The following is a 25,770-nucleotide window of genomic DNA, read 5'->3' as shown; positions in this document are numbered from 1 at the left end:
ACATTTCCCTAAAATATTTTCAACCTCAGGTCATCCAAGATATTGATGAGTGTGTTTCTTCATCGGAACAGACTTGGAGCACTTGCTCACCACTGGATCCTTTGCAGTGAATGGGTACCGTCAGAATGAGAGTCCAAATAGCTGGTAAAAACATTACAATAATAATCCATACACCGAATGTTTGTAATAAACAAATCAAATCATTATGATAACACTACTTTATCAAGTGAAAATTTGTCTTATCTTCAGTCTGCAAAAACAAAAACAGTCCAAAAGTTACTTGTGGATTATTGTGATGTTTTTATCAGCTATTTGGACTCTCATTCTGACGGCACCCATTCACTGCAGAGGATCCATTGGTGAGCAAGTGATCTAATGTTAAATTTCTCCAAATATGTTCTGATAAAGACACAAACTCGTACATCTTGGATGGCCTAAAATTTTAGAGCAAATTTTCAGCAAATTTCATTTTTGGGTGAGCTGTTTCTTTTAAGACTAAATAAAATGTATTCCTAATCTTTCATCAAAATACAACAATTAGCTTTCAGCTCTAGCCTTGTTGGCTTGTTTTTAAATGAAATGGAATACTGTAAATCCCCAATGGGTAAAATCAAACCCCAGCTTGCCTTTTGTTGTTGTTGTTGTGTAATTTTATTCAAAAATAGGGCACATTATGGAAGTAATATGGCATGCAATTGCGGTTTCTTCTTGACTTCAAAGTTCAGGTTGAATGAGCTTTCTAAACAACCCTGATACATGCTGCTGCATTAGAGACCTTTATAAAGGGATGTAGTCAAAAACTGACAGTAAACAAATCTTCCAAAATGCTGTTAAAGGAACATTCCTGGTTCAATAGAAGAAAATAAAATCACAGAGGGTACAGATACAGCAATGTGTGTAAACAGTTGATTTCATATGTTTTTTTTTGTGTATGGGCCCAGCACAAAATATCAGACCATAAGCACAAGAGCTTGGTCTTATAAAAAAAAATATTTATAGGCTACTCAAAAACAAGCACCATCACAAAAAGGTTTAACTTTTACATCAAATAAATAAATAAATCACTATAATTTGCTAGTCTATATCACAGATAGAGGTCCAAAGTCAGATTCTCACAGAGCGAAACACAAACATAACACGTCATTTTCATTTTCACTACGTACATATGTACAAAGGCAAATGTCATTTCAAAAGCATTGCTGAAAAAGCTGTAGAAAAGAGTGACGAGAGATAGAGAGAGATAGAAAGGCATCTTGCAACAATCCACGACATGTCTGTGTGGAGCAGATGGGAAAGAGCGTCGGAGCGTGATTATATTCAGTCCCTGGGTGGTTTTGGCCTAGTCTTTAGTCCTGCTTAGTGGAATCCGTCACAACCCTGGACACCGTCTAATAGGAGGGCATCATGTCTTTTATCACGGGTTCTCTGTTCAAATACGTCGCCCAGTAAACCAGGTTGAATGTCCCGAAGAGAACCGGGAACATGATGCGGGATATGCGGTCAATTTTACTCACGCTGTTGAAGGTTTTCTTTGCCTCGGCCGGTTTCCCGTCGGCTTTGGTCTTTCCCTGTTCGGCTATGCTTCCCTTGGCGATGGTGGGGAGAACGGTGTCCTTGGTGATGTTGGGGGCATAGTTCGCCACGGCGACGGCGTAGGCGTTGTTCTTCTTGATGACTGAAGCTTTCTCCTTTTTCTGTAGGGAAAGTAAGAGTTTGTCACTTTTAATAAGAAATTCACTTGTCAGTCCTATTTGGAGTGCTTAATGCAATTCTGTTGACACAGTTTGGATATGAAAATATATAAAGATATTTTATAACCAAATTGTTGAGGAAGTTGTGAAGTTAACAGCTGCAATAAAAATTAGTTTTTACTTATTATTTTTGTGTGGTTCTCCAGTACAAATATCTAAACATTCTTAAATCAAGATATATTTGCTTGAGAAATACAAAAACTTAAGATAGTACAGTAAGTATTGTTTTCTGCTTAAAACATCTATACCAAAGGGATAAGAAAAATCTTTTTTTAAGTTTATTGATTGATTGGGTACCCCATTGGCAGATATTTTTCTTGTTTTAAGCAAAAACTAATTTTTACTACATTTTTCAGAAACTACAAACCTGGATTAAACCATGAAAACCATTAAATCTATTCATGTTTAATGAAGCAATGACCTACTCATCCCTTGCCGAATTGCAAATGATGTAGAACCACAAAAAACAACATATTAAACATATAAATGTTAAACGTATAAATATTACGAATAAATATTAAAACTAAAACCATTAAAATGGTTTTCTTTAAGCGTGACAAAGCAGAAATAAAATACAGATATTCTGCAATTAAACAAGATTTATAGAAGTCAATTTAAATGGCTATTTGCAGCCAATTTTACTTCTGTAAACAGACAGTATGTGACTGGTAGACAGGTAGTATGTGAAAAGTGGGTGTTACACACCAGAATAAAACTATATTAAATGTGAGTTTGCTAAAACAATGGTTAATATCTATGTACTGTATGCTCTTGGTTAACATTCTCTAATAGCCTGTATGGCTAAGTGATTGAAAGAATAGGATTGGCTGCCATTCACACTGACAGATTTCAATCTAAACAGGACAATCCCAGCCTCAAATACGGGTGTCAATCCCAAACACTGTGGGAATGCAGTCTATGTGTGTTATACATCATCCGCTTGCCAGAGAAAACCACACAAGTTGCAAAACGAGCGGTACTATGAAGAGGAGTTGATGGGACAACTGGAGGTGTCGAGGATGAGCAGACTCATGATGAAGAACGGGAGGAAGATTCATGATTCAATAAGTTCTTGTCATAACAGCAGCGGGAAAATTCAGCTGTGCTGGCGCCACTCACACACAGAAAATAACAAGATCCCACACACAACAAACAATCATTAATAACAACTTTCTCACTCCATTAACGTGTGCATACACACCCACACAAAAAGAGACACATGCAATTTACACAGATAAGCCTGGGTAATATAGGTTAAAATTATTATATATGAGCAATATCACTCTATATCAGCGATACCGGCTCTATATCAGCATGGCTGTGATTAGGCCAGAGGCACGAGGCCGTAGGCCGAGTGCTGGAGCAACTCACAGCCGCTGATATAGAGCCGGTATCGCTCGAGTACGACAGTGATATTGCGTTTATACAACAGTTTGACGGAACGTGTGTAATTAAACAAGAAACAATGGAGTGCCTAATAAAACCCTCTTTTGTGCGGAACTACTTCCTTTCGCCACGGATTCAAAGCTCGAGTTAACAGTTAAACATATGTCACTTTTAGAATTCATATCAAGGGCATGTGCTGCTTCAGTTAGGTTATTAGTGAAAAATAATGAGGTCATAAGAGAGAAACAATGTGGCAAGACGTGCATCCAAATGAGAGAGAGAGAGGCCGCAAAGCTAGATGTTTCTTCTTATATTAACTAACGTACTCTACGATTAGCTCAGTGAATAATAAAAAAAACATAGACCCGGCTAGAACAAGAACAATATGTATATATATACATATACATACATACATACATATAGTGATATTGCGTTTATACAACAGTTTGACGGAACGTGTGTAATTAAACAAGAAACAATGGAGTGCCTAATAAAACCCTCTTTTGTGCGGAACTACTTCCTTTCGCCACGGATTCAAAGCTCGAGTTAACAGTTAAACATATGTCACTTTTAGAATTCATATCAAGGGCATGTGCTGCTTCAGTTAGGTTATTAGTGAAAAATAATGAGGTCATAAGAGAGAAACACTGTGGCAAGACGTGCATCCAAATGAGAGAGAGAGAGGCCGCAAAGCTAGATGTTTCTTCTTATATTAACTAACGTACTCTACGATTAGCTCAGTGAATAATAAAAAAAACATAGACCCGGCTAGAACAAGAACAATATGTATATATATACATATACATACATACATACATATCTTTAAATTTCTGTCATGAAACACTAGATGGTGCAGGCTATAGGTTCTAACTCAATCTGACATAATGATATCATTATTCACATGGTGCGGCTGATTGGTTTCTTTTTTTATCAGCAGCCAATGAGCACCTGTTCAATATTCAAATACTTGGCTAGTGCTTGTTGTGCCAGTTACAGCGCACCAGAAACCCTCCACCTTCTCCAGCTCCACCTGTACAGATCTGCTAGAGGGCAATTTCATGTATGTTATATATGGAGGTTATTTCACATATGTTAAGTGTGCAACAGCAGTATTTCTTATATGCTCACAGCAGCATGTCTATGGTTGTATTGGCAGTAGCAAGTCTCGGTACTTGCTCTGTCACAGCAGCAGTGTAGCAGATCTATTCTGCCAAGACCAAACACATTAACATTGCCATGTATATTACCATGGTAAACACTCAAAGAATTGTCATGACAGAAATACACTTTTTTCCCCACAAGCATCCTGTTTCACATGGAAACAAGTCACATCATGAAGTTAAAATTGTTTGTAAATGCTATTTCATGTTGACTTTAAAGTAAGAAGTCCTGCCCCGAGTGATACAAGATGACACAGCAGTAGAGCAAAACTGACTTGTGCAGGTGATTTGATGGCGAATGCGCTGAGCGTTCAGTATGTTTCTCCAGCTGGGTTATCGGCACATGCCTGCAGGCCCTGCTCTCATTCCCGGTGCTTCAAAACGCCACAGACAGACCTCCACCTCCCCCCTCATCCCAAGAGCACCACCTCTCCCTGACGCTCTGATGAATGCGCTGCTGGAAGTGCATTTGGTAATTAAAGAGACTGACAGGAACTAGTAATGCATCAGTCTAAACGCAGGATGGTTACTAAGAGAGGGACGTTTGATATACACGGTCAGCTCAAACTCCACTGAAATTCTGTACTTAAACAATGTATGATCACTGCAAATGAGTCTGACAGCTTGCTGCTCCATAGACGTCACTTGGATACCTTGGATGAAATCAGTGAAGATCTCCTGGTCTGGTTGGGCTGAGATTCAGATTAGAGTGCAATACACTCTTAACCATATCTTGCTTAGCTGTGCATGTTAAAATGAACACTGACAACGTGAGCATATTGTCAAACAGCTTTCAGTGAAACAAATGGAATGACACTTTAAAATCCCACAGAGCCCATTTCATGCTTAAATAATTTATTTTTATGTTGTTTTAGAAATGTATGTGGCAGATTCTGAGTAAATAAGTCAGTCACTGTGTATATGTGAAGTGTGTTTTCTGTGCCTCTCGGAAATTAATCTCACAAAATCTATCAAGAAAATAAGCCAAAAATCAAATGGAAAAAAGGTTTTGTTTAATATTTATATATAAATACATAAGTAAATACACGCATACATGCATTAAGCATATGTTCGGCTATTTAAGATATTTTTGTACTGTGATATCTTTTGGGATTACAGTAATGGGAACAAGATTTGTTTGCATTGCAATGAGTATAGAGCTTCATTTTCTTTTAATTAAACATTTTGGAGTGAAAACATGACTATCTTAAAAGTTTATACAATTTTCACTGTATAGTGGCACCAAATCTATTAGATAGATGAAATCTATTTTAGTTGCATCAGACACCAAAAACTTGGACCAAGAAACCAAGAAATTAACATCTACGCTCTGTGACTGTGACGGAGGAAGAGAGTGCCAAAATCTGCATAAACATGCCAATTCTACAGGCTGTCATTTCTGATTGGCTGACTGACCTTTAGTGGGAAGAATGTGATTTGAGGAGATTTGAAGGCTCATGAATAAGCAATGATCTTGTGCTATAGAGTCTGACTAGGGGAAGGAAGAGACCATATGAAACCAATATTAATCAATCCCAGATAACTAGAATAAGACTCCAGATTTGATTCTGTGGATGTGATGACAGATCGGAAAATAAGTCTGTCAGAAAAACAGGGTGACAGTAAATTTCAGGGTTGACCTCATTGGATTACAATAATTCTTTGCAGAGCACTAAAATCTCAATAGTCATTAAAATCATTTGACTGGAAAATAGCACATGATGCAGTTTTGCTTGGGCTTAATTTTATATATCTTGTCATAAATCTTGTATGCAAATAAATGTCCAATGCTGGTCTTGGATCATCTTTCTCTCATTACTGGTTTATACATTAGTTAAAAAAATCTTTAAGCTTAACTATTAAACTTTGGAGCATAACTTTTCCCATACAGTTGATATTTTGAACATTAATTTCTGTTCACACAAAGAACACAAACACACAAATTGTTCACAATCAATTCTGCTAAATGCATAAATTATAATTTCAAACATGACATTTCACACCATATCTGCACCATGAACCACATCTAGACCATGAAATCATAGATATTTTTGACCTCAGCAGTAAGCAACCATCTAGTAACCACCATAGAACACCCTAGCAACATCTAGAACATGTTAGTAACACATAGAACATGTTAACAACCCCAAAGTAATGCAAATAACTCATTAGTAACCCCAATAGCAACACACAGAACATGTTAACAACCAAATTGTAACACCTAGAACTCATTAGCAACCCCATAGCAACACATAGAACATGTTAGAAACCACATCGTAACGCCCTAGCAATGCCTAGAACTTGTTACAACCCATAGCAACACCTGAAACAAATTAGCAACCACACTGCAATGCCCTAGCAACACCTAGAAGTTGTTAGAACCCCCATAGCAACACCTAGAACATGTTAATAAATCCATTGTAACACCTGAACTAATGAGCAAACCCATAGCAACAGATAGAACATGTTAACAACCCCATAGTAACACCTAAAACTAATTAGCTCTCCTTTAGCAACACATAGAACCCCCATAGCAACACCTTGAACTCATTAGCAACTCTTAGGAACACCTAGAACATGTTAACAACCCCATATCAACACCTAGAACATGTTAGAAACCACATAGCCATGCCTAGAACTTGACACAACCCATAGCAACACCTAAAAATATTAGTAACCAAACTGCAATGCCTTAACAACACATAAAACTCGTTAGAACACCCATAGCAACACTTAGAATTCATTGGCAATCCCATAGCAACACATACAACATGTTAGAAACCACATAGCAACGACCTAGCAACACCTAGAACTCATTAGAACCCCCATAGCAACACCTAGAACACATTATCAACCACACAGCAATGCCTTAGAAACACCTAAAACTCATTAACAACCTATAACAAAACCTAGAACATGTGAGCAACCACAGGCAATTGCATAGGCAATCACCACATACATTTTCTTTATAAATCATAAAAATGACATTTTCTTCTGTAATCAACCAGTCCAGAATGTCTGCATGAATAATCACTAATGAATCTGTACTAATTAATATTTAGATGAACCCTCAGTGTAATCTGAAGCCTCTGTAGTTTCTCCTGGCTCAAATGAGTAGGATATGAGTGAGGTCTGCAGGGCTCAATGATAAGATCATAATGGACTAATCTGTGGTTATTTCATCCTGACCTGCAGCAGAAGTACAAAGAGCCGCATGTATCATAAACGGTGCACGATTCTATCAGCATGGCTTTACAGTCAGGATATCAGTGAAGTTTCTTATAGCTGTTGTTCAGCATATAAAATCAACCCCTATCTATTTAAAAAAAGGCAAACCGTAATGAGACACCCACAATTTTTTCTAAGGTGCCCTAAACAGATGGAGGAACATATTGGAAATGCAATAAAACATAAAATGAAAAAAGAAAGTAATTTATGATATGCATAAGCATTTATTTAGGTATCAACTTTGTCTCTTATATTTCTCGTAAAATAAACGATTGTCAAAAAGATGAATTTGACAAGAAGGGCCTGTTTAGCCCTGTAATAGCCTGTTTTTCAGGAGAAATATCTGAGAACCATGCAATTCAGTAAAAGTCTCTGTTTAACCCTGTAAAGCCTGACATATATTAAATAATTGTCAGAAGAAAACAAAAACCTTATTTTTTAAATTTATACCATTTTTGAATCTTTTGAGAAAATCTTTAAAAAAGTGTGGAGTATTATATTTGATACATCAGTCATTTATGACTTATATGTAGTATGATATATGAGAATATGGAGCTCATATGAGGAAAAAACAGAGGCCCAAACTGAGCAAAAATATGCAATTTGTATTTGGCCAAATAGTAAGATGAAATTCTAATAGCTTGTAATATAAATCATTGAGATCCTTATAACAGTATCACAGACTAGTTAAATAAAATGATATAAACATCAGTTGTCACTCTATATCTCCCAATAATATGACAAAACATATAATGCAATTGAATACAATAATGATTGAAAGATAAAAAATAAACATTCCTCAAACGCCTGATGATCATATTTGTTAATCACATTTGAAAATGATTCTTCTAAAGAATGATGTCTGGATAATCAAGTACACCTAAGTTGCTTCAGTCCAATAAGTGTTCATCTTGAAATATTACTAACAATATAAAATGTATTGTTATGTTTACTTAACAAAAATCTGTCAAGATTTCACAGCAAAAAGACACATGAACCACAACCTGAAAGTGGGTGTATTTATAATTATACTTAAAGGTCTTTTACTTTCTAAAAAAAGTAAACTATCAATATCAAGAAGACGACAGAAGGCATGTAATAGATATTGTAGGCTTCATAGGGATAATTACGTTGCTGTCCAGGAGACAAACAAATTAGGTATTCAGGTGTTCTACTAGACAAGCCAAATTCACATCAACCTGAAGTGCTCTTAAATTCCCATCAGTCACTTCATTTTTTCTGAGATGTCACATCACTCAAAATTTACCGCACTGTCACCATGTCAATCCATCTGATCCATACGCCACCCCATCTGAACAACACAAAGCATGCTGGTAGATGATTAATGATAATTACCTTGTCATTGACCACGCTCTTGCCATCCCAAGCCCAGCCGCGCTTGGTGAAGTAGTTGACTGTGGCAAACTCAATCAGGGCGGAGAAGACAAAGGCGTAACACACTGCAATGAACCAGTCCATGGCTGTGGCATAGGCGACTTTTGGTAGGGAGTTACGGGCGCTGATACTCAAAGTGGTCATAGTCAGTACAGTGGTCACACCTGAGAGGAATACAAACAATGACAACACAATGCAAATTACCATGATATACTAATGCAGAGCTCTATTCAACTCAGAATGTCTGAATTACTTGAAGTTGGAATTTCAACTTAAACTTTGTAGAAATCTTGCATCACATGAATGCAACAGCACTTAATTCCACCATTGCATGAAAAACTAAAACCTGTTTGGCAAACGTTTGCAGAGACAGGTGTGTAAAACATGGTTTTGTCAATCACACACACATCAAAACAAATGTGTAGTAAAAAGAGTTATAAAGAGTAAAACATCATTAAACAACTGAATGAATGAAGAAGTAAAAGAAAGTAAATAAATAAATACATAAATACATTTTTTTTTTCCAACTTGTGGATTTTTTAAACAGTCAAAACTGTTCCCAAAAACATTCTACATCTGCCATTGGTTGTAAAATGCAAACAAATAAATAAAACAGTAAATAAATGAATAAAACAATAACAACAACAACAAAAAATGAATAAAATGATAGAGAAATTGATAAATATGTAAAACAATAAGTAAAACAATGAACGGATGAATGAATGAATGAATTTTTCAGACTTTTTCAAACTAGTCAAAACTGTTGATTGAATTACTAAAAAAATGAATGAATGAATGAATGAATGAATGATTAAATAAATAAATAAATAAATACCCCCACCCCCAAATCAAACTTGTTGAATTTTTCAGAACGGGTCAAAACTGTTCCCAAAAACACCCTACCTCTGCTATTGGTTGGAAAATACAGATAAACAATAAATAAATAAAACAATAAATAAAACAAACTAATTAAATTAATTAACTATGCACAACAACCCAATCTCATGGCAATTCGTACATATTTTACAGGGTGGCTAATTCGTACAAACTCGTATGACCTGATTCATACAAATTCATACAATTTCTGAAAAGCCGTACGTATTTTACGAGGTGGCAAATTCATAGGAATTCGTATGAAAGACCACCCCTAAACCTACCCGTCACAGAAATTGTACAAAAAATTTGTATGAATTAGTCACCTCATAAAATACGTACAAATTGGTCATGAGATAGTGTTGGAGCAACACATCTCCCTCTGTGCTGCAGGAGAAAGTGTATTAGCATCACAAAATCACCTTCAATGACTTTGAAAGACTAAACATCTCTTAAGCTTGAGTCTGTAAGGACCCTGCTGTTATATCTTCAGTGCACCACATTTTTGCCAGTCTTGGGGTTTCTAATCATCCAAAAACATGACAACCCTTTGGCCTCTTAAATGCTTGAATTGCTCTCATTCTTTTCCATTTCTGTCCCTTTCTAAGATCTGTGCTGTGTTTACTGAAATGAAAGTATTTTTAGAAAGTGGCTTGTGAATTACCAGGAAGGGCTTGAAAAATTCTGTTTTTGAGGGGAATAATACAAGAAGATGACAGCCTTGTTCAGTCATGGGACCGGGGAGACAATAACCTTAATGAGAATCGTCCAGCATTTTCACGCTCTCAGCTGAGACTCAGTGGCATCGTAAAGGGATTCTGGAGAGGAACCTGTGTGTTCCTGACTCCTGCCTGATCCAGGTCTGCAATGACAGATCGGCCTGACAGACGGCAAGCTTGGGGACTCCGATCGCGACCATGCACGTAAACAAATGCCTCCAATTAATTTCCATCGCCGTCAAACTCTCCAGTATTCAATCTCAGGTGGGACGAGCATGACAGCAGTTTGAAATGGGCTGACAACCAGAGAAGAGCAGATAGGGAGTGTAGGATGGATCCCCTTCCTCTTACTGTCAGACACCTTCAGCCATATTGCAGATATCCATCCAATGACAAAGCAGTCAATGCATCAGTCAGAACTTGAAAAAAATGCTGCAGTGAAAGAGATCAATATAATCTCACACAGCGGATACATTTCAGCATCTTAAATGTGATTACAAATCGTAGGAAGTGCATTAGCTCAATCTGCAAATATCATAGAGAACACATTTACACAGAAAGTGGAGAGAAATTTACCCATCAGTCATTGTGAACCATCTCATTAGCCCCACTTCTTAAAATATGGCTAAAGTAAATGGTTAATAGGCAAGTAAAGTGCACCATGTATGTGATTATAATGTTATTAAAACAATATTCAAAATTCAATTTGAAAGTAAAAAGACACATACTAATTCACAACTAATTGGTCAATTAACCCAATATTTTTATATTAAACATTACAACAGTCATTCATCAATAAAATGTAGGTTTTAAATAAATAAATAAAAACACCTATGAATATAATTTAAATTAAAATAAAATAATATTTAAATAATAAAATGTTTACAGTAAAAAGACACACATTAGCCAAATAATTGTTTCATATTAAACCTCACAACAGTCATTAATCACTAAATCTAGGAAATAAATAATAATCAAGTGTGCTAGTTTAAATTGCAACAGTTATGTGACTGTAATAATAGTAACATTTGACAGTGAAAAAACACTTGCTGTAAATTAATCTGAATATTTTTATATTAAATCACATCTGTCATTAATTGTAGTGAAATAAATAAATAAATAAAATAAATGGATATAGTGGATTATACTGTGATTGAATATGGAGTCTATTATACAGGTGTACTGGGAGCAGTGAAGACTGCGCAGGAACCCTGATTACTTGGGTAGCAGGTGATTTGCTTGCTGAAGAGTTGAAATCTTTAATCATTTCATTCGTAGAGACGCTGTCAGACTCTAGACTGCAGGATGGAGAAGTATCAGTTTTGGTATGGAGAGAAATGTAATGAACACACTTCAGCACTTCAGGGAGATGAAAGGAACACATTCCAAACTGTCTGAAACGACTTCAAATGCCTCTGTTGGCACTTTAAAAAAAAAGCAAAATACCATCTGAAAAATCCATCATCCTTAATTTAGGTTATAAAATGGCATGGTGACCAGCAGACTGGCTGATTTCTGTGTAATTATTTTTCAGTTTCCATCAAGTATCATTATTGACCGAGCAATAAATAAACCCAGCTGAACCTGTAAAAAAAACAAACAAAAAAAAAACATACCATAATACATGGCGAGACCCGCTGCTTTCTTCTTCACCGGAAAGTTAATGAAACAGTTTACTTAAAAATGAACATTTACTCACCCTCAGGCCATCCAAATGTAAATCAGTTTGTTTCGTCATCAGACAACACAATATTATAGATAGAAGCAATGATTTGAAGTTAAAAACCTCTTAATGATGGATTTGTTTATTACAAACATGCAGCTTTTCACTTCACAAGACGTTAATTGATGGACTGGAGTGGTGTGGATTACTTGTGGATTATTGTGATGTTTTTATCAGCTGTTTGGACTCTCATTTAGACGGCACCCATTCACTGCAGAGGATCCATTGATGAGCAAGTGATGAAATCTGTTCTGATGAAGAAACAAATTCATTTACATCTTGCATGGCTTGATGGTGAGCAGATTTTCCTTTCTAGGTAAACTATTCTTTTTAACAATGCTTTCATTTCCTTAAAGCATTTGCCACATTTCACACAAAAATGAACTTTCTTCTCTCATTATCACATTATCACATTCTTCTCTCATTATGTCACTCCAAATCATAGACTGTAAAAAAAGATGGACGACGCATCTCCTATTCCTTCCGCTATATAAAAGTGAAGTCAAAGCATCTCAGTATGGCCGCTGCTATCTTGAGTAAATGACGTAATTTGGAGCCCAAGTCTGCGCGGTAGAAATTTGTTTGGAGCCAGAGTCTGCGCAGTAGTGTCGTGAGGTGGAGCCGCGGTATCAAAACTCCCGCAGACCCAATCAACCATAACACGCCCCGTTTTTATAACATCAAATTACTAGCTAAAATCAAACTTATCACAAAAACGAACAATTGAATATATATCGGCGTGATGATAACTACCTTAAATGACCAAAACCATCTTTCAGAAAATTATATTGGAAGTGTAATTTTTTAATTTTGATTCAAGTCCCATTCGTTTACATGGAGAGGGCAGGGCTTATGACCTATACTGCAGCCAGCAACCAGGGGGCAATCAAAGAGCCCGCAGCTTCACTTTTTAAGACGTGTGAGGCACACCCTCTCCAAACCCGTATGACTTTCTTTCTTCTGTGAAGCACAAAAGATGATGTTAGGCAGAATGGCTGCTTATTTCCATTCAACAAAAGTAAATGCGTATAAACGTGCTGTCAATCTCCAAAATGAGCAAAAAATTACTCCTGAATTAGTCCACATGACTCACATCTTCTAAAGTCATATGGCAGCTTTATGCGATGCGATCAATCACGACATGAAAAACCAAGGCATTTGGCATCACTCAGTACGTTTACATGAACAACAATACTCCGATTTTAATACGATTAAGACAATAGACTGATTAAGAATCTACCATGTAAACAGATTTTTGATTACCTTAATCCAGCTAAAGTCATAATCGAAGTAAACACTAATCAAATTAAGACAGGTGGAGTATTCCTATTTTAGTCTCATTATTGAAGTGCAGTATAGACATGTACACACCTTAATCACATTATTACCGTCGTGTAGGACTTTTCGCCGCATTTTGCGACAGGATACACACACGGCTGTGGTCAACCATATGACGGCAAACAAAAGAATGGCTTCAACAACGCCGTGATGTTAGGCAGAATGGCTGCTTATTTCCATTCAACAAAAGTAAATGCGTATAAACGTGCTGTCAATCTCCAAAATGAGCAAAAAATTACTCCTGAATTAGTCCACATGACTCACATCTTCTAAAGTCATATGGCAGCTTTATGCGATGCGATCAATCACGACATGAAAAACCAAGGCATTTGGCATCACTCAGTACGTTTACATGAACAACAATACTCCGATTTTAATACGATTAAGACAATAGACTGATTAAGAATCTACCATGTAAACAGAGATTTTTAATTACATTCATCCGGCTAAAGTCATATTCGAAGTAAACAGAAATCGAATTAAGACATGTGGAGCATTCATATTTTAGTCACATTATCGAAGTGCAGTATAGACATGTACACACCTTAATCACATTATTACCGTCGTGTAGGACTTTTTCGCCGCATTTTGCGACAGGATACACACACGGCTGTGGTCAACCATATGACGGCAAACAAAAGAATGGCTTCAACAACGCCGTCGTCTGTTTGCATGTATAGCATGACAAATAATTAACTGCACTTGAAGCTTTCAGTAAATTAAAAATGAAACACCCAAAACTGTATACGGCATCATAACGAAGACGAACCATATGTTTATACGTGAAATTCTGGAGGGGACGTCGGATGGCGTCGCGTGGTGACGTAATGACGTGTGCCATTAATCGATATATGTACTATAACATGTAAAATGGGAACATGAAAGGAATATTCTAAAAGCAGCTCATGTAAACACCTTAATCGTAATATTGTCTTATTCAGAATAAGGTAAATAATTAGATTACTGATGTCCATGTAAACGTAGTCAGTGTCGTCAAACCTGGTGCAATGTGTTTTTTAGACACCATGTTTGAAATGAACGTGTTTGAAGATTTGAGAGTTGTCGCTGATGGCAAGATTTTCCGCAAACGGCTTCGTAATTTTGGTGTGCTCCTTTCACGAAGCTATTGCATCATATCAGAGGACTAGAGAATGCATGAGTCATACAGACTGATTTTACAGTGCTTTTTTGTTATTTTCGGAGCTCGAAAGCCCCAGTCCCCATTATGAAAAGCACTCTGGGCATTCCAGCTATATAACTGCTTTTGTAAAGGAAACTCATATTGGTTTGCATGATGAGCAAATCAACAGACCTTTCATTTTCTGCTGGACTAATCCTTTAATACTTTACTAATGCAACAAACTAAAAAAACACATGGCCACGCCATGTACATACAAGCGTCATAATAAAGTATGCATTAGATAACGCTCTAGTGCTATTTAGCCTTGAGCAAGTTTTCAATTATGTAGCTCTCGACTGCCTTCATGCTTATCTGAGCTCCATTTGAATGATATTCTCCCTATTTCAACTTTAATATCTCAACACCTCATAAAACGCTAATAAGCAATCTACGACATGGTAAAAATGTCATAGAGCTTTTTACAAATTCATCTGATGCTCTACAATTAATACACTGACTTTTCAGGGTTATTATTTGGCAAGGCAAGATCTCTTTTGGGAGCACTAACTCTGCACACATTTGCCTGATGGCAGGTTGTTTAAAAGGCTCGTATAATAGACGGATAGTGCGAGAAAGATAAGAGACAGAAAGAGTGACTGGGACAGCTGAAGAACTGCCAGAAGACTCCAGAGACAGAGAGAGAAACCGACGACAGAGAATAAAGACACAGGCAAAAAGAGAGAGACAGGCGGAAGGGGCAGAAAGACATCTGAACCTATGCCAGGAGGGCTCATCTTCTCAACGTTACCTGCGTAGCAACACAGAGCTCAGGGAATCTCCACAGTAACCGAATTGTTCTGTACCTGAGCTCCATAAATCCTCACAGAAATGCTCAGAAAGGACCGGCTTACCCGCTAAAGTCTCTAATCTAGGGCAGAGGACCCTAGAGCCAGGGGCTCCCAGGGCTCCTTGTACATTCTATGGGTTGAAGGTCACCTTTTCAGCTACAATAGTGTTTTTGTCAGTACTGATCCTGAAGCACGGCGACATTGTAGATGTTTTCAATACCTAAAATAACCAATTTAGGTCATAGAGACTCTATTAATGAAGTAGAATCAGGTGTACTGCTATATTGGAAAACATGCTCCAGTTTTTCTTCCACCAAAAAGTCATACTTTGTATTTCGTCTTTTGGGAGAAATAAATAGCCTGTTTATCCTACTCTATATGTAGATATCCCCATCATTGGCTAGCTTTTAGTTTATAAAGGCAGGCCAGATCGCTGAAAACAGATGTTGATAGATAAATGTACATGTGGGGGAAAACAAACTTATAACAGTTTTCCCATGCATTAGTACATTCTTGTAAATAAAATGCCATAGAAGAACCATTTTTGGATCTCCAAAGAACCTTTTACTGAACAGTTCTTAAAGGGGTCATGAACTGAGAAATCAAACTTCCTTTGATCTTTTGATATATAGGAGGTCATTGTGCTATAAAAACATCCTGTAAGTTTCCGAACTCAAAATGTTCTCGTTAGTCTAAAAACAGCTTATACTGAAGCTAATCTGCCAAAACGTCAGTTTATGGAATGGTCTACTCCAGGGGTGGCGAACGTCGGTCCTGGAGAGCCGCAGCCCTGCAGAGTTTTGCTTCAACCCTAATCAAACACACCTGAACAAGCTAATCAAGGTCTGAAGGGTTACTAGGAAGCTACAGGCAGGTGAGTTTTTATTAGGGTTGGAGCTGAACTCTGCAGGACTGGAGCTCTCCAGGACCGGAGTTTGCCACCCCTGTTCTACTCTATGATATAATAGTGTGGATAAACTCCACCTCCGCAGAAGAAGATCAACACCTGCTTCTGCATCACTGCCTGTTTAGCCCCACCAACCAATTTGCATAAGAAGTGCAAATAATGAGAGAGGCAAATGCAGGTCTACGCAGAAACCAAACGATAAACATTATTTGATGAACTTTGAATCTGATGAAGTTTCAGATCAGAGAACAGTACAAAATAAAAAAAACAAAGGCAGTTCATGACCCTTTTAAAAGACATTTTTATTTTAAAAAGCATTTTGATTACCCAAAGAACCTTTTTTCCGCTATAAATAGCCTTTTGTGTAAAGGAAAGATTCTACACTCTTAAAAATAAAGGTTCTTTATTGGCATCTATGGTTTCACGAAGAACATTTAACATTCATGGAACTTTTCCATTCCATAAAAAGACTTTATAGTGGTGACAGGTTCTTCAGATTTTTTAAAATTCTTCATAGTAAAAAAAATTGTTCTTTTAAAAACATTTTACTGAAAGGTCCTCCAGGGAACCAAAAATGTGTTTTCCCCCACACTTTTTACTTATTTAACCTGTAAACGGTATCAAAGTCTGGGATTCACAAAAATCTTTGTTTATTATTATTTTATTCCAGGAAAGTAAAATTATATTTTTCTGCATGTTTTAATTTCTACAGATAGCCAAAACATCTCTTCAGTTTCCCCCTTAGAAATTAATGGGTAACCATGGTAACTTTGATTAATCTGTCACAGTAAATTAATTTATGCAGATTTTCTGCATCAGTTCGGCTGGAGGCCAATAGTGCATCATAAAATCCTGCAGAAGTCACAAAATCAGTTTGGCAACAGTGACTCTGTGGAAAGTTTTCAATTGTAATCATCCAATATATTCAAACCTCAACATGTAACATGATAAACACACTCAAAAGATGATGGTTTCTGGTTATTACAGTCCATGTATTATATTAAAACACCTAACATTTGAATTTCAAGCAACAATACACTTAAAAATAGGCTTTTATTTCCCTTCTTTGAAGTAGCGTCCAAAGTATGAAATATTTAAAAACCTCAGATCAATCTGACATTTATGATTAAATTCGAGATTTACTCAGAGATTAAACTCACCAAAAACAGTCCGGGCTGGAACAGACTCTCTGTTCAGCCAGAAGGACACCTGAGACAGGATGACGGTCATGATGCATGGCAGGTACGTCTGAATCACAAAATAACCGATCTTCCTCTTCAGGTGGAAGTGGGCCGTCATCACAGTGTACTCACCTGTGAAGGCAAAAGAGAGTTATGGGAAACAGTCCAAAATAAGACAAAAAAATTGGCTTTAAGTAAATAAAACCAACTTGCATGTAACTTTTTGGTTCGCAACATAATACATGGTTTAAATCGGAATATTAATCCAACAATAATGTGTAAGTATGTGAGCAATTCAAGTCATACATACAAGCGGTTTTCTTATAAAGCTTAGTGACTGTCACATGACTTCTGACAACTTTTACCTCAGTGGAAAATTCATCCATCACCTAGACATATTTCTATAAAATAGATTATATTTTAAAGGAATAATTCAACCCAAAATGAACATTTTCTCCTGGGATCATCCAAAATGAGATGCGTTAGTTTTTTTATGAACAGATTTGGAGAAATGTAGCATTACATCACTTGCTCACCAGTGGATCTATTGCAGTGAATGGGTGCCATCAGAATGAGAGTCCAAACAGCTGAAAAAAACATTACAGTAATCCACAGGTAATTAACACGTCTCCAATCCATCAATTATCATCTTCTGAAGCAAAAAGCTGCATGTTTGTAAGAAACAAATACATCAAGTCTTTATATCATATATACAACGATAAGTGCATTACCGCCACCTATCTCTCAAATGGACCATTGACACTCCTAATTGAGATTGTAGATAGAGTGTCAATGGTCCATAATGCACTTATAAGTCTGCGATCCGCCGTAAAGCAAGAAGAAGAAGAAGATGCATCACGTGCCAGCTGTCGAGGATGCGCTCAGGAAAGTTGCGGTGAATCAGAGGTAAAAAACTATTTAAATACTGTTCAGTTTCTTGCACAGACCAATTGTTTTGTGTCTTTACACATCAATGTATCGTCACGAGCCGCAAGGTTTAATTTGGTTTTGTTTGTGTATGTTTTTTGACTCTCAAAGCCGTGATTCCCATTCACTTCCATTATATGACTGACAGACTGCAACGGTTTGAGTTAAAAATCTTCATTTGTGTTCTACTGAAGAAACAAAGTCACCTACATCTTGGATGCTCTGGGGGTAAGCAGATAAACATAAAATTTTAATTTTTGTGTGAACTATCCCTTTGTTAACCTGGGGTTTGGAAAGATATACACCAGGGTTCCTCAATTAGTATTCGCCGAGGGCCGAATGCTGCCAACAATACCAATCCAAGGGCCACTGACCTATATATATATATAAAACTGTCTAATGTGAGTTTGAATATTATTTTGTGTTATCTTTATGGTGAAAGCAACAATAGCCTATTTTACCTCAGATCTTGAAAATAAATTAAAGCAAACTTGTATATTAAAACTGTGAACTCTGAACTGCGAACCAAAACGTGTATTCCATAACAAAGATATCAGTCACTCACTCACTCAAAACTGTTCGGTCCATTCACATTTGAATCATCTATTTTCCGTGTCCACTTTTCTTTTTTACACACTCGCCATGTTTTTGCTGTCACATCGTATCTACACTGGACGCGACAAAGCATTGCAAATAATTTGAACATTGTGTCAGTACGTTATAAATAGAACGAGTCAGCAGTTTACTGTCGGGGATTTGTCGCGTCGCGCTGCATCCAAGACAGCATCACTGATTACGAGTTCTATTATATTTTATTGCGTTGCGTCGTGCCGCACTGCTCGCGTCCAGTGTAAGTTAATGTAAGTTAATGTAGCTTTCTGATGCTGCGTTTGAATTTTCAAGCCACATTATTTGAAATTAGCGAGGGCCAAACGTTTTTCTCTCACAGGCCGGATGTGGCCCGTGGGCCACCTATTGAGGAACCCTGATATACACTTACTACATCAAGAATGGTGAAGAATTCTAAAAAACAAATGAGGATCAAAGTCTTGATGAATCGTGATACATTGACTGCAAAATGTGTTTCATTTCCTGCAAATACACAACAGAAAAACAGCTAAATTATTCCTTTGTCGGGTCACCATACTATACAATATTAATGGAATAATGCAAAATACAGTTTCATGATCAGTAAGAAATATTTATGGCTGATGAATTTCCCGAATTCACCCGCCATCAGAAAGAGCTGACAAAAATCTAATTTTGGATCCTGATGGGAAATTGTGCAAAATGGGACCAGGTGAAGAAGAGGCACTATGTAAATATAACATCAAAGAGCAGGATTATGAAACGCATATTGCGACCGAGGATAGACCGAGGATATTCCGAAAGAGCTGATGTCACAAAGCAGGGGAGGGAAAGATCAATGTAATTATGAGCCGGAAGCTCTTTGAGGGATGCCGCAATTACACCTCATCTCACGAAGCTCTGGATGAAAAGATCAGGTCAGTTTGTTACCAAGCAAAATGGCATAAAGAGAGAAAATCTCCTCGACATCATCATGAGGTTTTTAACCTCATTATCACAGAGCATTATCCCAACCGCTCGAAGAAACACAGAAACGTGGCAAAAAGAGAAACGTGGCCTGGAAAAAGAGAATCTTAACCGGCAAGCGGCACACAAAAAAGAGAGAGAGGGGGAAAGCATAACCGAAAGATGGAGGAAGACATTGGTTGCCTATGGCAACAGAAGAGAGAAATCTATCTGACGCCTTTGCATCTTGGTGGAGGACGCCGCGCTGGTGCCATTTGGCAAAAGGGGGAATCTCCTCGTACTTTCTGCAGAGGAAGCACAGACAGATTTTTAGCCAGCTCTAATCCTGTAAAACCCACTCTTCCTTTTCTTGTTCAATTGCACACAGCACCCTCTCGGAGTTCGTTTCCTCCTTTCACAAGCACCGGTTAGCTCAGCACGGAGCCGCGGTGGGGAAAATAAGCACAGATGAGGCTGAGCCACGTCTGATTTAATTTAATTAACAGCAGTCCACTAGAGAAACGGCATGATGAAATGTAAATGTGCATAGAGAGAGACAAAGAAAAGAAGGTGAGAGTTCAGGCCTGTACGTGTGTGAGAATGTGTCTTTACTGAGTAAAAAGATACGTTTTTTTTAGAGACTGTGGAGAAAGAAATAGATCTCTTTCAGAACTTATAGTGTGCTGCCTATTTGGCAGGATTTTAAAGCATCATACGCTCACTCTTGACATGAAGACTGGTCCAAATGGTAGGCAGAAAACTTCTTGGATACCTCATTGTGGCCAAGTTCTGGCAGCATCATATGTAACCTGGAGTTATTATTGTTAACTAAAACAATTAAAAGCATGCTTGAAAATTGTTAAAATAAAGCTCAGTTAAAGTAAAATATAAATATTAGAAGAAAAACTAAAGTAAACTAAAGTGAAAAATTTTGCTTTGGCAGTTAAAGGAAATAAGTTTAAGCTGAAGCACTGGAAACTAAATTAAAACTGAACCAAAGCTGAAAGTTAAATAAAAATAAATTAAATCTAAATAGTAATGTTTAAAACATAAAAAACAGAAATGACGAAAGCAGATCACAAAATTGCTAAAGAAATTAACTAAAATTAAAATGAAAACTGATTATAAATATTAACATATTAGATATAGTATTATATTTAAAACGTCTCGGTTACTTGTGTAACCCTCGTTCCCTGAAGGAGGGAATAGAGACATTACGTCAGTCGTGACTGACGAATTGGGATCTCGCCTGAGAGCCCAATCACCTTCGAGTGTTAACTAAACAAGCCAATGACAGTTGGCATGCGTGTTTTGCCACGCGCACCCCGCTCTGCAGCGCGGGTATAAAAGGAGAGCGTGTGCAAACGCACATCAGTTTTTCGCTGAGGAGCCGAGACTACGTGCCCTGGCCGTACAGCGGTGGTACAGCAACTGTGGCGACGGGACGTAACGTCTCTGTTCCCTCCTTCAGGGAACGAGGGTTACACAAGTAATCGAAACGTTCCCTTTCAGTCAGTCACGTTCTACGTTACGTCAGTCGTGACTGACGAATTGGGATCCGTATGGAAAACGCCACTATTGCTGACCCCCTCCAGTGCCCTGTGGAAGCCGGCAAGTCCCCCCACACCAGCTGGGGCGGAAGATAGGACAGCGGCTAGGCAGAGGTGTCCGCACTGCTGTTCCATACAGTGGTACATTGGATAACACTGGGAAAGCGTACCCAGTTGGGACGCTACGGAAGCCACATCCTGCACATAGGAGGTATCATGTGGAATTACACATATGGACTGGCCCAGGGCAGTATTACATATGGAAGTCCCTGCGGTAGACTCAACCCGCCTGGGGTGAGATAACTACGCAGCAGAGATGGCAGCGAACGACTGCCAGGGAAAGACACGGGCTTACCATGAGGGGAGCCGTACTGTGGAAGAATACACATGTGGGATCACCTGAAGGGGGAATCACTACACACGGGCACCTAGCCCAGCACAAGGGCTGACCTTGGGCATGCACACGAGTGCTGAGCCTGGCGTCTGGCGCTCCGCCACGCCTGACCGCCGAGGGTGCGGGAGGAACTCCACCAGGGTTTGCCATGGGGAACTGAAATGAGGAGCAAAAAAGCGCACGTATCCGGTCCGTAGAGGGGAATGGCGCAGCAAGCGTGATCGACACCGAGCAGGTCCGGTGTTACTGCCTACCTGAGGCGAGTACACGAGAGGACACGGGCAGGACACGGAGATTATAGAATCTCGCAAACGTGTTAGGCGTCGCCCAGCCGGCAGCTCTACAGATGTCTGCTATCGAGGCGCCCCGCGCCAATGCCCAAGAAGATGCCACTCCTCTCGTAGAGCGAGGCCTGCTGCGCGCCAGTGTGTCCGTGCCGAGGGTCCCCTCGGCCAGGGAGTAAAACAACTGGCAATGGGACGTTTCTGGGGAGGCAAACAGGTCTACCAGAGCGTCCCCAAAGTGCCTCCAAATCAGCTGGACTGTCTCGGGGTGGAGTCGCCATTCTCCCGGAAGGGCAGGCTGACGTGAGAGCTCGTCGGCTGCACGATTGAGCTTGCCTGGGATGTGATTGGCGCGAAGCGACCTCAGATGCTTCTGACCCCAGAGGAGGAGATGGCGGGCGAGTTGCGACATGCGACAGGAGTGTAGACCACCCTGGTGGTTGAAGTACGCAACGGTCGCAGTGTTGTCCGTACGGACCAGCAAATGCTTGTCATGTAGCAGCGATTTGACGCGGCACAGAGTCAGCCATACTGCTTGCAACTCAAGGCAATTGATATGCCACTGCAGTCGGGGCCCCGGCCGGAGCCCCACAGCTGCATTCCCATTGCACATGGCACCCCAGCCCTTGGCAGAGGCATCTGTTGACACAACAACATGCCTGGATACTTGCCTGGATACTGGATACACCCCTGTCCGAAGAAAGGCAAGAGCTGCCCACGGGCTGATGGTCTGACGGCAGCACGGTGTGACAGAAACCCGGTAAGTGCCATGCCATGCCCATCTCGGGACCCGGTCATGAAGCCAACGCTGAAGCGGTCTCATATGAAGCAACCCGAGCGGCGTGACAGCGGCTGCGGATGCCATATGCCCCAGGAGCCTCTGAAACTATTTCAGTGGAACCGCCGTCTTGCACTGGAAGGACCCCAGGCAGTTCAGCATCTACTGTGCACATTCTACTGAGAGACGTGCCGCGAGGTTGACCGAGTCCGGCTCCATGCCAAGAAAAGAGATCCTCTGCACCGGGGAGAGTTTGGTACCTGGCTCCACGGCTGGGCAGGGGGCTCGTGAGGAGGCGTAGCGTCCTTGAACTGAACCCTGCTGCCCATTGGTGAAGGGAGAGGTGGACGGCCATGTGGAGACTGGGTCTCGCGCACTACCATCCTCGCCCTCTTGGAACCCGGAGAAGAAGGAACCCGCTCTTCTGTTGAGGTTTTGGGCACCACTGGCTGGGTAGCCAGCGGCGGAACAGAAAAAAACAGGAACAAAGGTTCCTCCACCCGGCTCTCCGCCAGGGGAAGGAGTGGTGTGGTCACCATCTCCTGAAGAGCCGTATCCAAGAGCCCTGGCGCTTCACGGGCTTGGCAGTGGCAGAGATGGGCTGCGCCGCTTTCCTGCGGCCTGCTCCACGCTACGGCCGTTGTGAAGGCTGCTGCTGCAGCCGAGCTGGACCGGAGATGGAGGCCGCAGGAGGGCGCTCTCGGCGACGAGCAGACAGAGGGGCTGCAGCCGGCAGTGGGGTGGCTACAGCAGCCGACCGCCGGGGCAGGATGTGTCGAGACGCCTCCGTCTGCTTCTGTGCGGCGGAGAACTGTTGGGCAGAGCCCTCCACCGCTTCGCTGAATAGGCCGGCCTGGGAGATCGGGGAGTCCAGGAAGCGATGCTTGTCGGTCTCCCTCATATCCGCCAGGTCAGCCATAGGTGGCGCTCCTGGACCACCAATGTGGACATCGTCTGACCCAGGGCCCGCGCCATGACTTTCGTCGCCCTAAGCGCGAGGTCCATCACCGTGCGCAGTTCCTGCAGCAAACCTGGGTCAGCACCACCCTTGTGCAACTGCTTCAATGCTTTGGACTGGTGGACTTGCAGGAGGGCCATGGCGTGCAGGGCGGAAGCGGCCTGTCCAGAAACACTGTAAGCCTTAGCCGTCAGCGCGGACGAGAACTCACAGGCCCCGGACGGAAGGCCTGGACTACCTCTCCAGGCGGCGGCGCTTTGCGGGCAGAGCTGCATAGCAATAGCGCGCTCGACTGGGGGGGTGTCCACATACCCTTGGGCCGCTCCCCTGTTGAGGGTGGTGAGGACGGAGGAGGCACCAAGTCTGTTTCGAGCAGAAAAAGGTGCCTTCCAAGACTTAGTAACCTCCTCATGCACTTCCGGGAAGAACGGAACCGGAGGCGGCTGCCGACGCCCGGCCTGCGCCCCCCGGAACCAATCATCCAGCCTCGAGCGTTCGGGAGAAGGAGGAGGCCTCCAGTGCAGCTCGACACTCTCGGCGGCCCGGGAAAGCATAGTGGTCAGCTCTGGATCTGACTCGGGCAACGCCACTCTTCCTGACAGAGGTAGCGCAGCCGAATCCTCATCTCCAGAGCCTAGCTCGCCCTCCGATGCAGCGGTCGACATCCTGTCATCCGCCTGTGCTCTGCACAAGATGCTGGACCCCGCCCTGTCCGAGGACCCAGCACACTCGTCCGGGAACACCAGGTGGTGCGACATGCTCGAGGAATGAGAGGCCCGCGGAGACTTACTCGACGGGGAAACTCTCACCGTGATCCTCAGGTCTCCCTGACCATGACCGAAGTAGCCCTCCGAGAACCGGAGGAGCTAGAGCGGGGCATGGCAAGGGGGATACCCCCCAGTTTAATGAGGAGGTATCTAGACCGCAACATCGCGATGGTCATGTTCCCGCACTGAGAACATGACTCATCCATGAGCGCTGTTTCAGCGTGCTGTACTTTTTTTCTTTTCTTCCAGGCACGAGACACAGCGATCATGACCATCAGATGAAGCCAGGAAATGACCACATCCAGAAACGCATGAGCGGGAAGCCATATTTAAAAAGACCCCCGTCGCTCGTGGAGCTCTTTTAGATATTTCCTCTTTTAGGAAAAACCGCGCTGCGGGGCGGGGTGCGCGTGGCGAAACACGCACGCCAACTGTCATTGACTTGTTTAGTTAACACTCGAAGGTGATTGGGCTCTCGGGCGAGATCCCAATTCGTCAGTCACGACTGACGCTACGTAGAACGTTACTGACTGAAAGGGCACTTAATTAATTAGAAAAATATATATATTACCACGAAATAAAAATAAAATAAAAATAAATTAAACCTATAGATTATATATACCTGGACCCTTCCTTCCTGACCACTGCCCTTCCCTGCACGAACCCCGCAGCACGACGAGGACACCAGATCCCCTGTTTTATTTTGGACACTTGATTCCCCTTTTTGACCCTGCACGAACCCCGCAGCGCGACGAGTACACCAGATCCCCTGTTTTATTTTGGACACTTGATTCCCCTTTTTCCTGGACACTTTGTTTATATTTTGTTAATAAAAGCCCCTCCGAGGCCTGACGCCACACCCACTGTGTCTGTCGTTTGGTATATATATATATATATATATATATATATATATATATATATATATATATATATATATATATATATATATA

General features: G+C 40.5%; 1 protein-coding gene across 1 annotated transcript in view; it reads right to left on the bottom strand.

Annotated features, from left to right (window-relative positions):
* Positions 1 to 488: 488 nt before the first annotated feature.
* Positions 489 to 25,770, bottom strand: part of LOC107589133 (gamma-aminobutyric acid receptor subunit alpha-2-like) — a 42,294-nt gene continuing 17,012 nt past the window's right edge. Inside the window, exons 7-9 of the mRNA XM_016277486.1 lie at positions 17,609 to 17,761; positions 8,882 to 9,084; positions 489 to 1,694 (exon numbers count right to left, since the gene is read on the bottom strand). Coding sequence (XP_016132972.1) covers positions 1,389 to 1,694; positions 8,882 to 9,084; positions 17,609 to 17,761 — 662 coding nt within the window. The 3' untranslated portion in view covers positions 489 to 1,388. The remainder of the gene's footprint in view (positions 1,695 to 8,881; positions 9,085 to 17,608; positions 17,762 to 25,770) is intronic.

Source organism: Sinocyclocheilus grahami, unplaced genomic scaffold, assembly GCF_001515645.1.
Source record: "Sinocyclocheilus grahami isolate Dianchi unplaced genomic scaffold, SAMN03320097.WGS_v1.1 scaffold112.1, whole genome shotgun sequence".
NCBI classification, from domain to species: domain Eukaryota; kingdom Metazoa; phylum Chordata; class Actinopteri; order Cypriniformes; family Cyprinidae; genus Sinocyclocheilus; species Sinocyclocheilus grahami.
The sequence above is the reverse complement of the archived record's forward strand: the minus strand, read 5'-3'. Positions and strand labels throughout refer to the sequence as shown.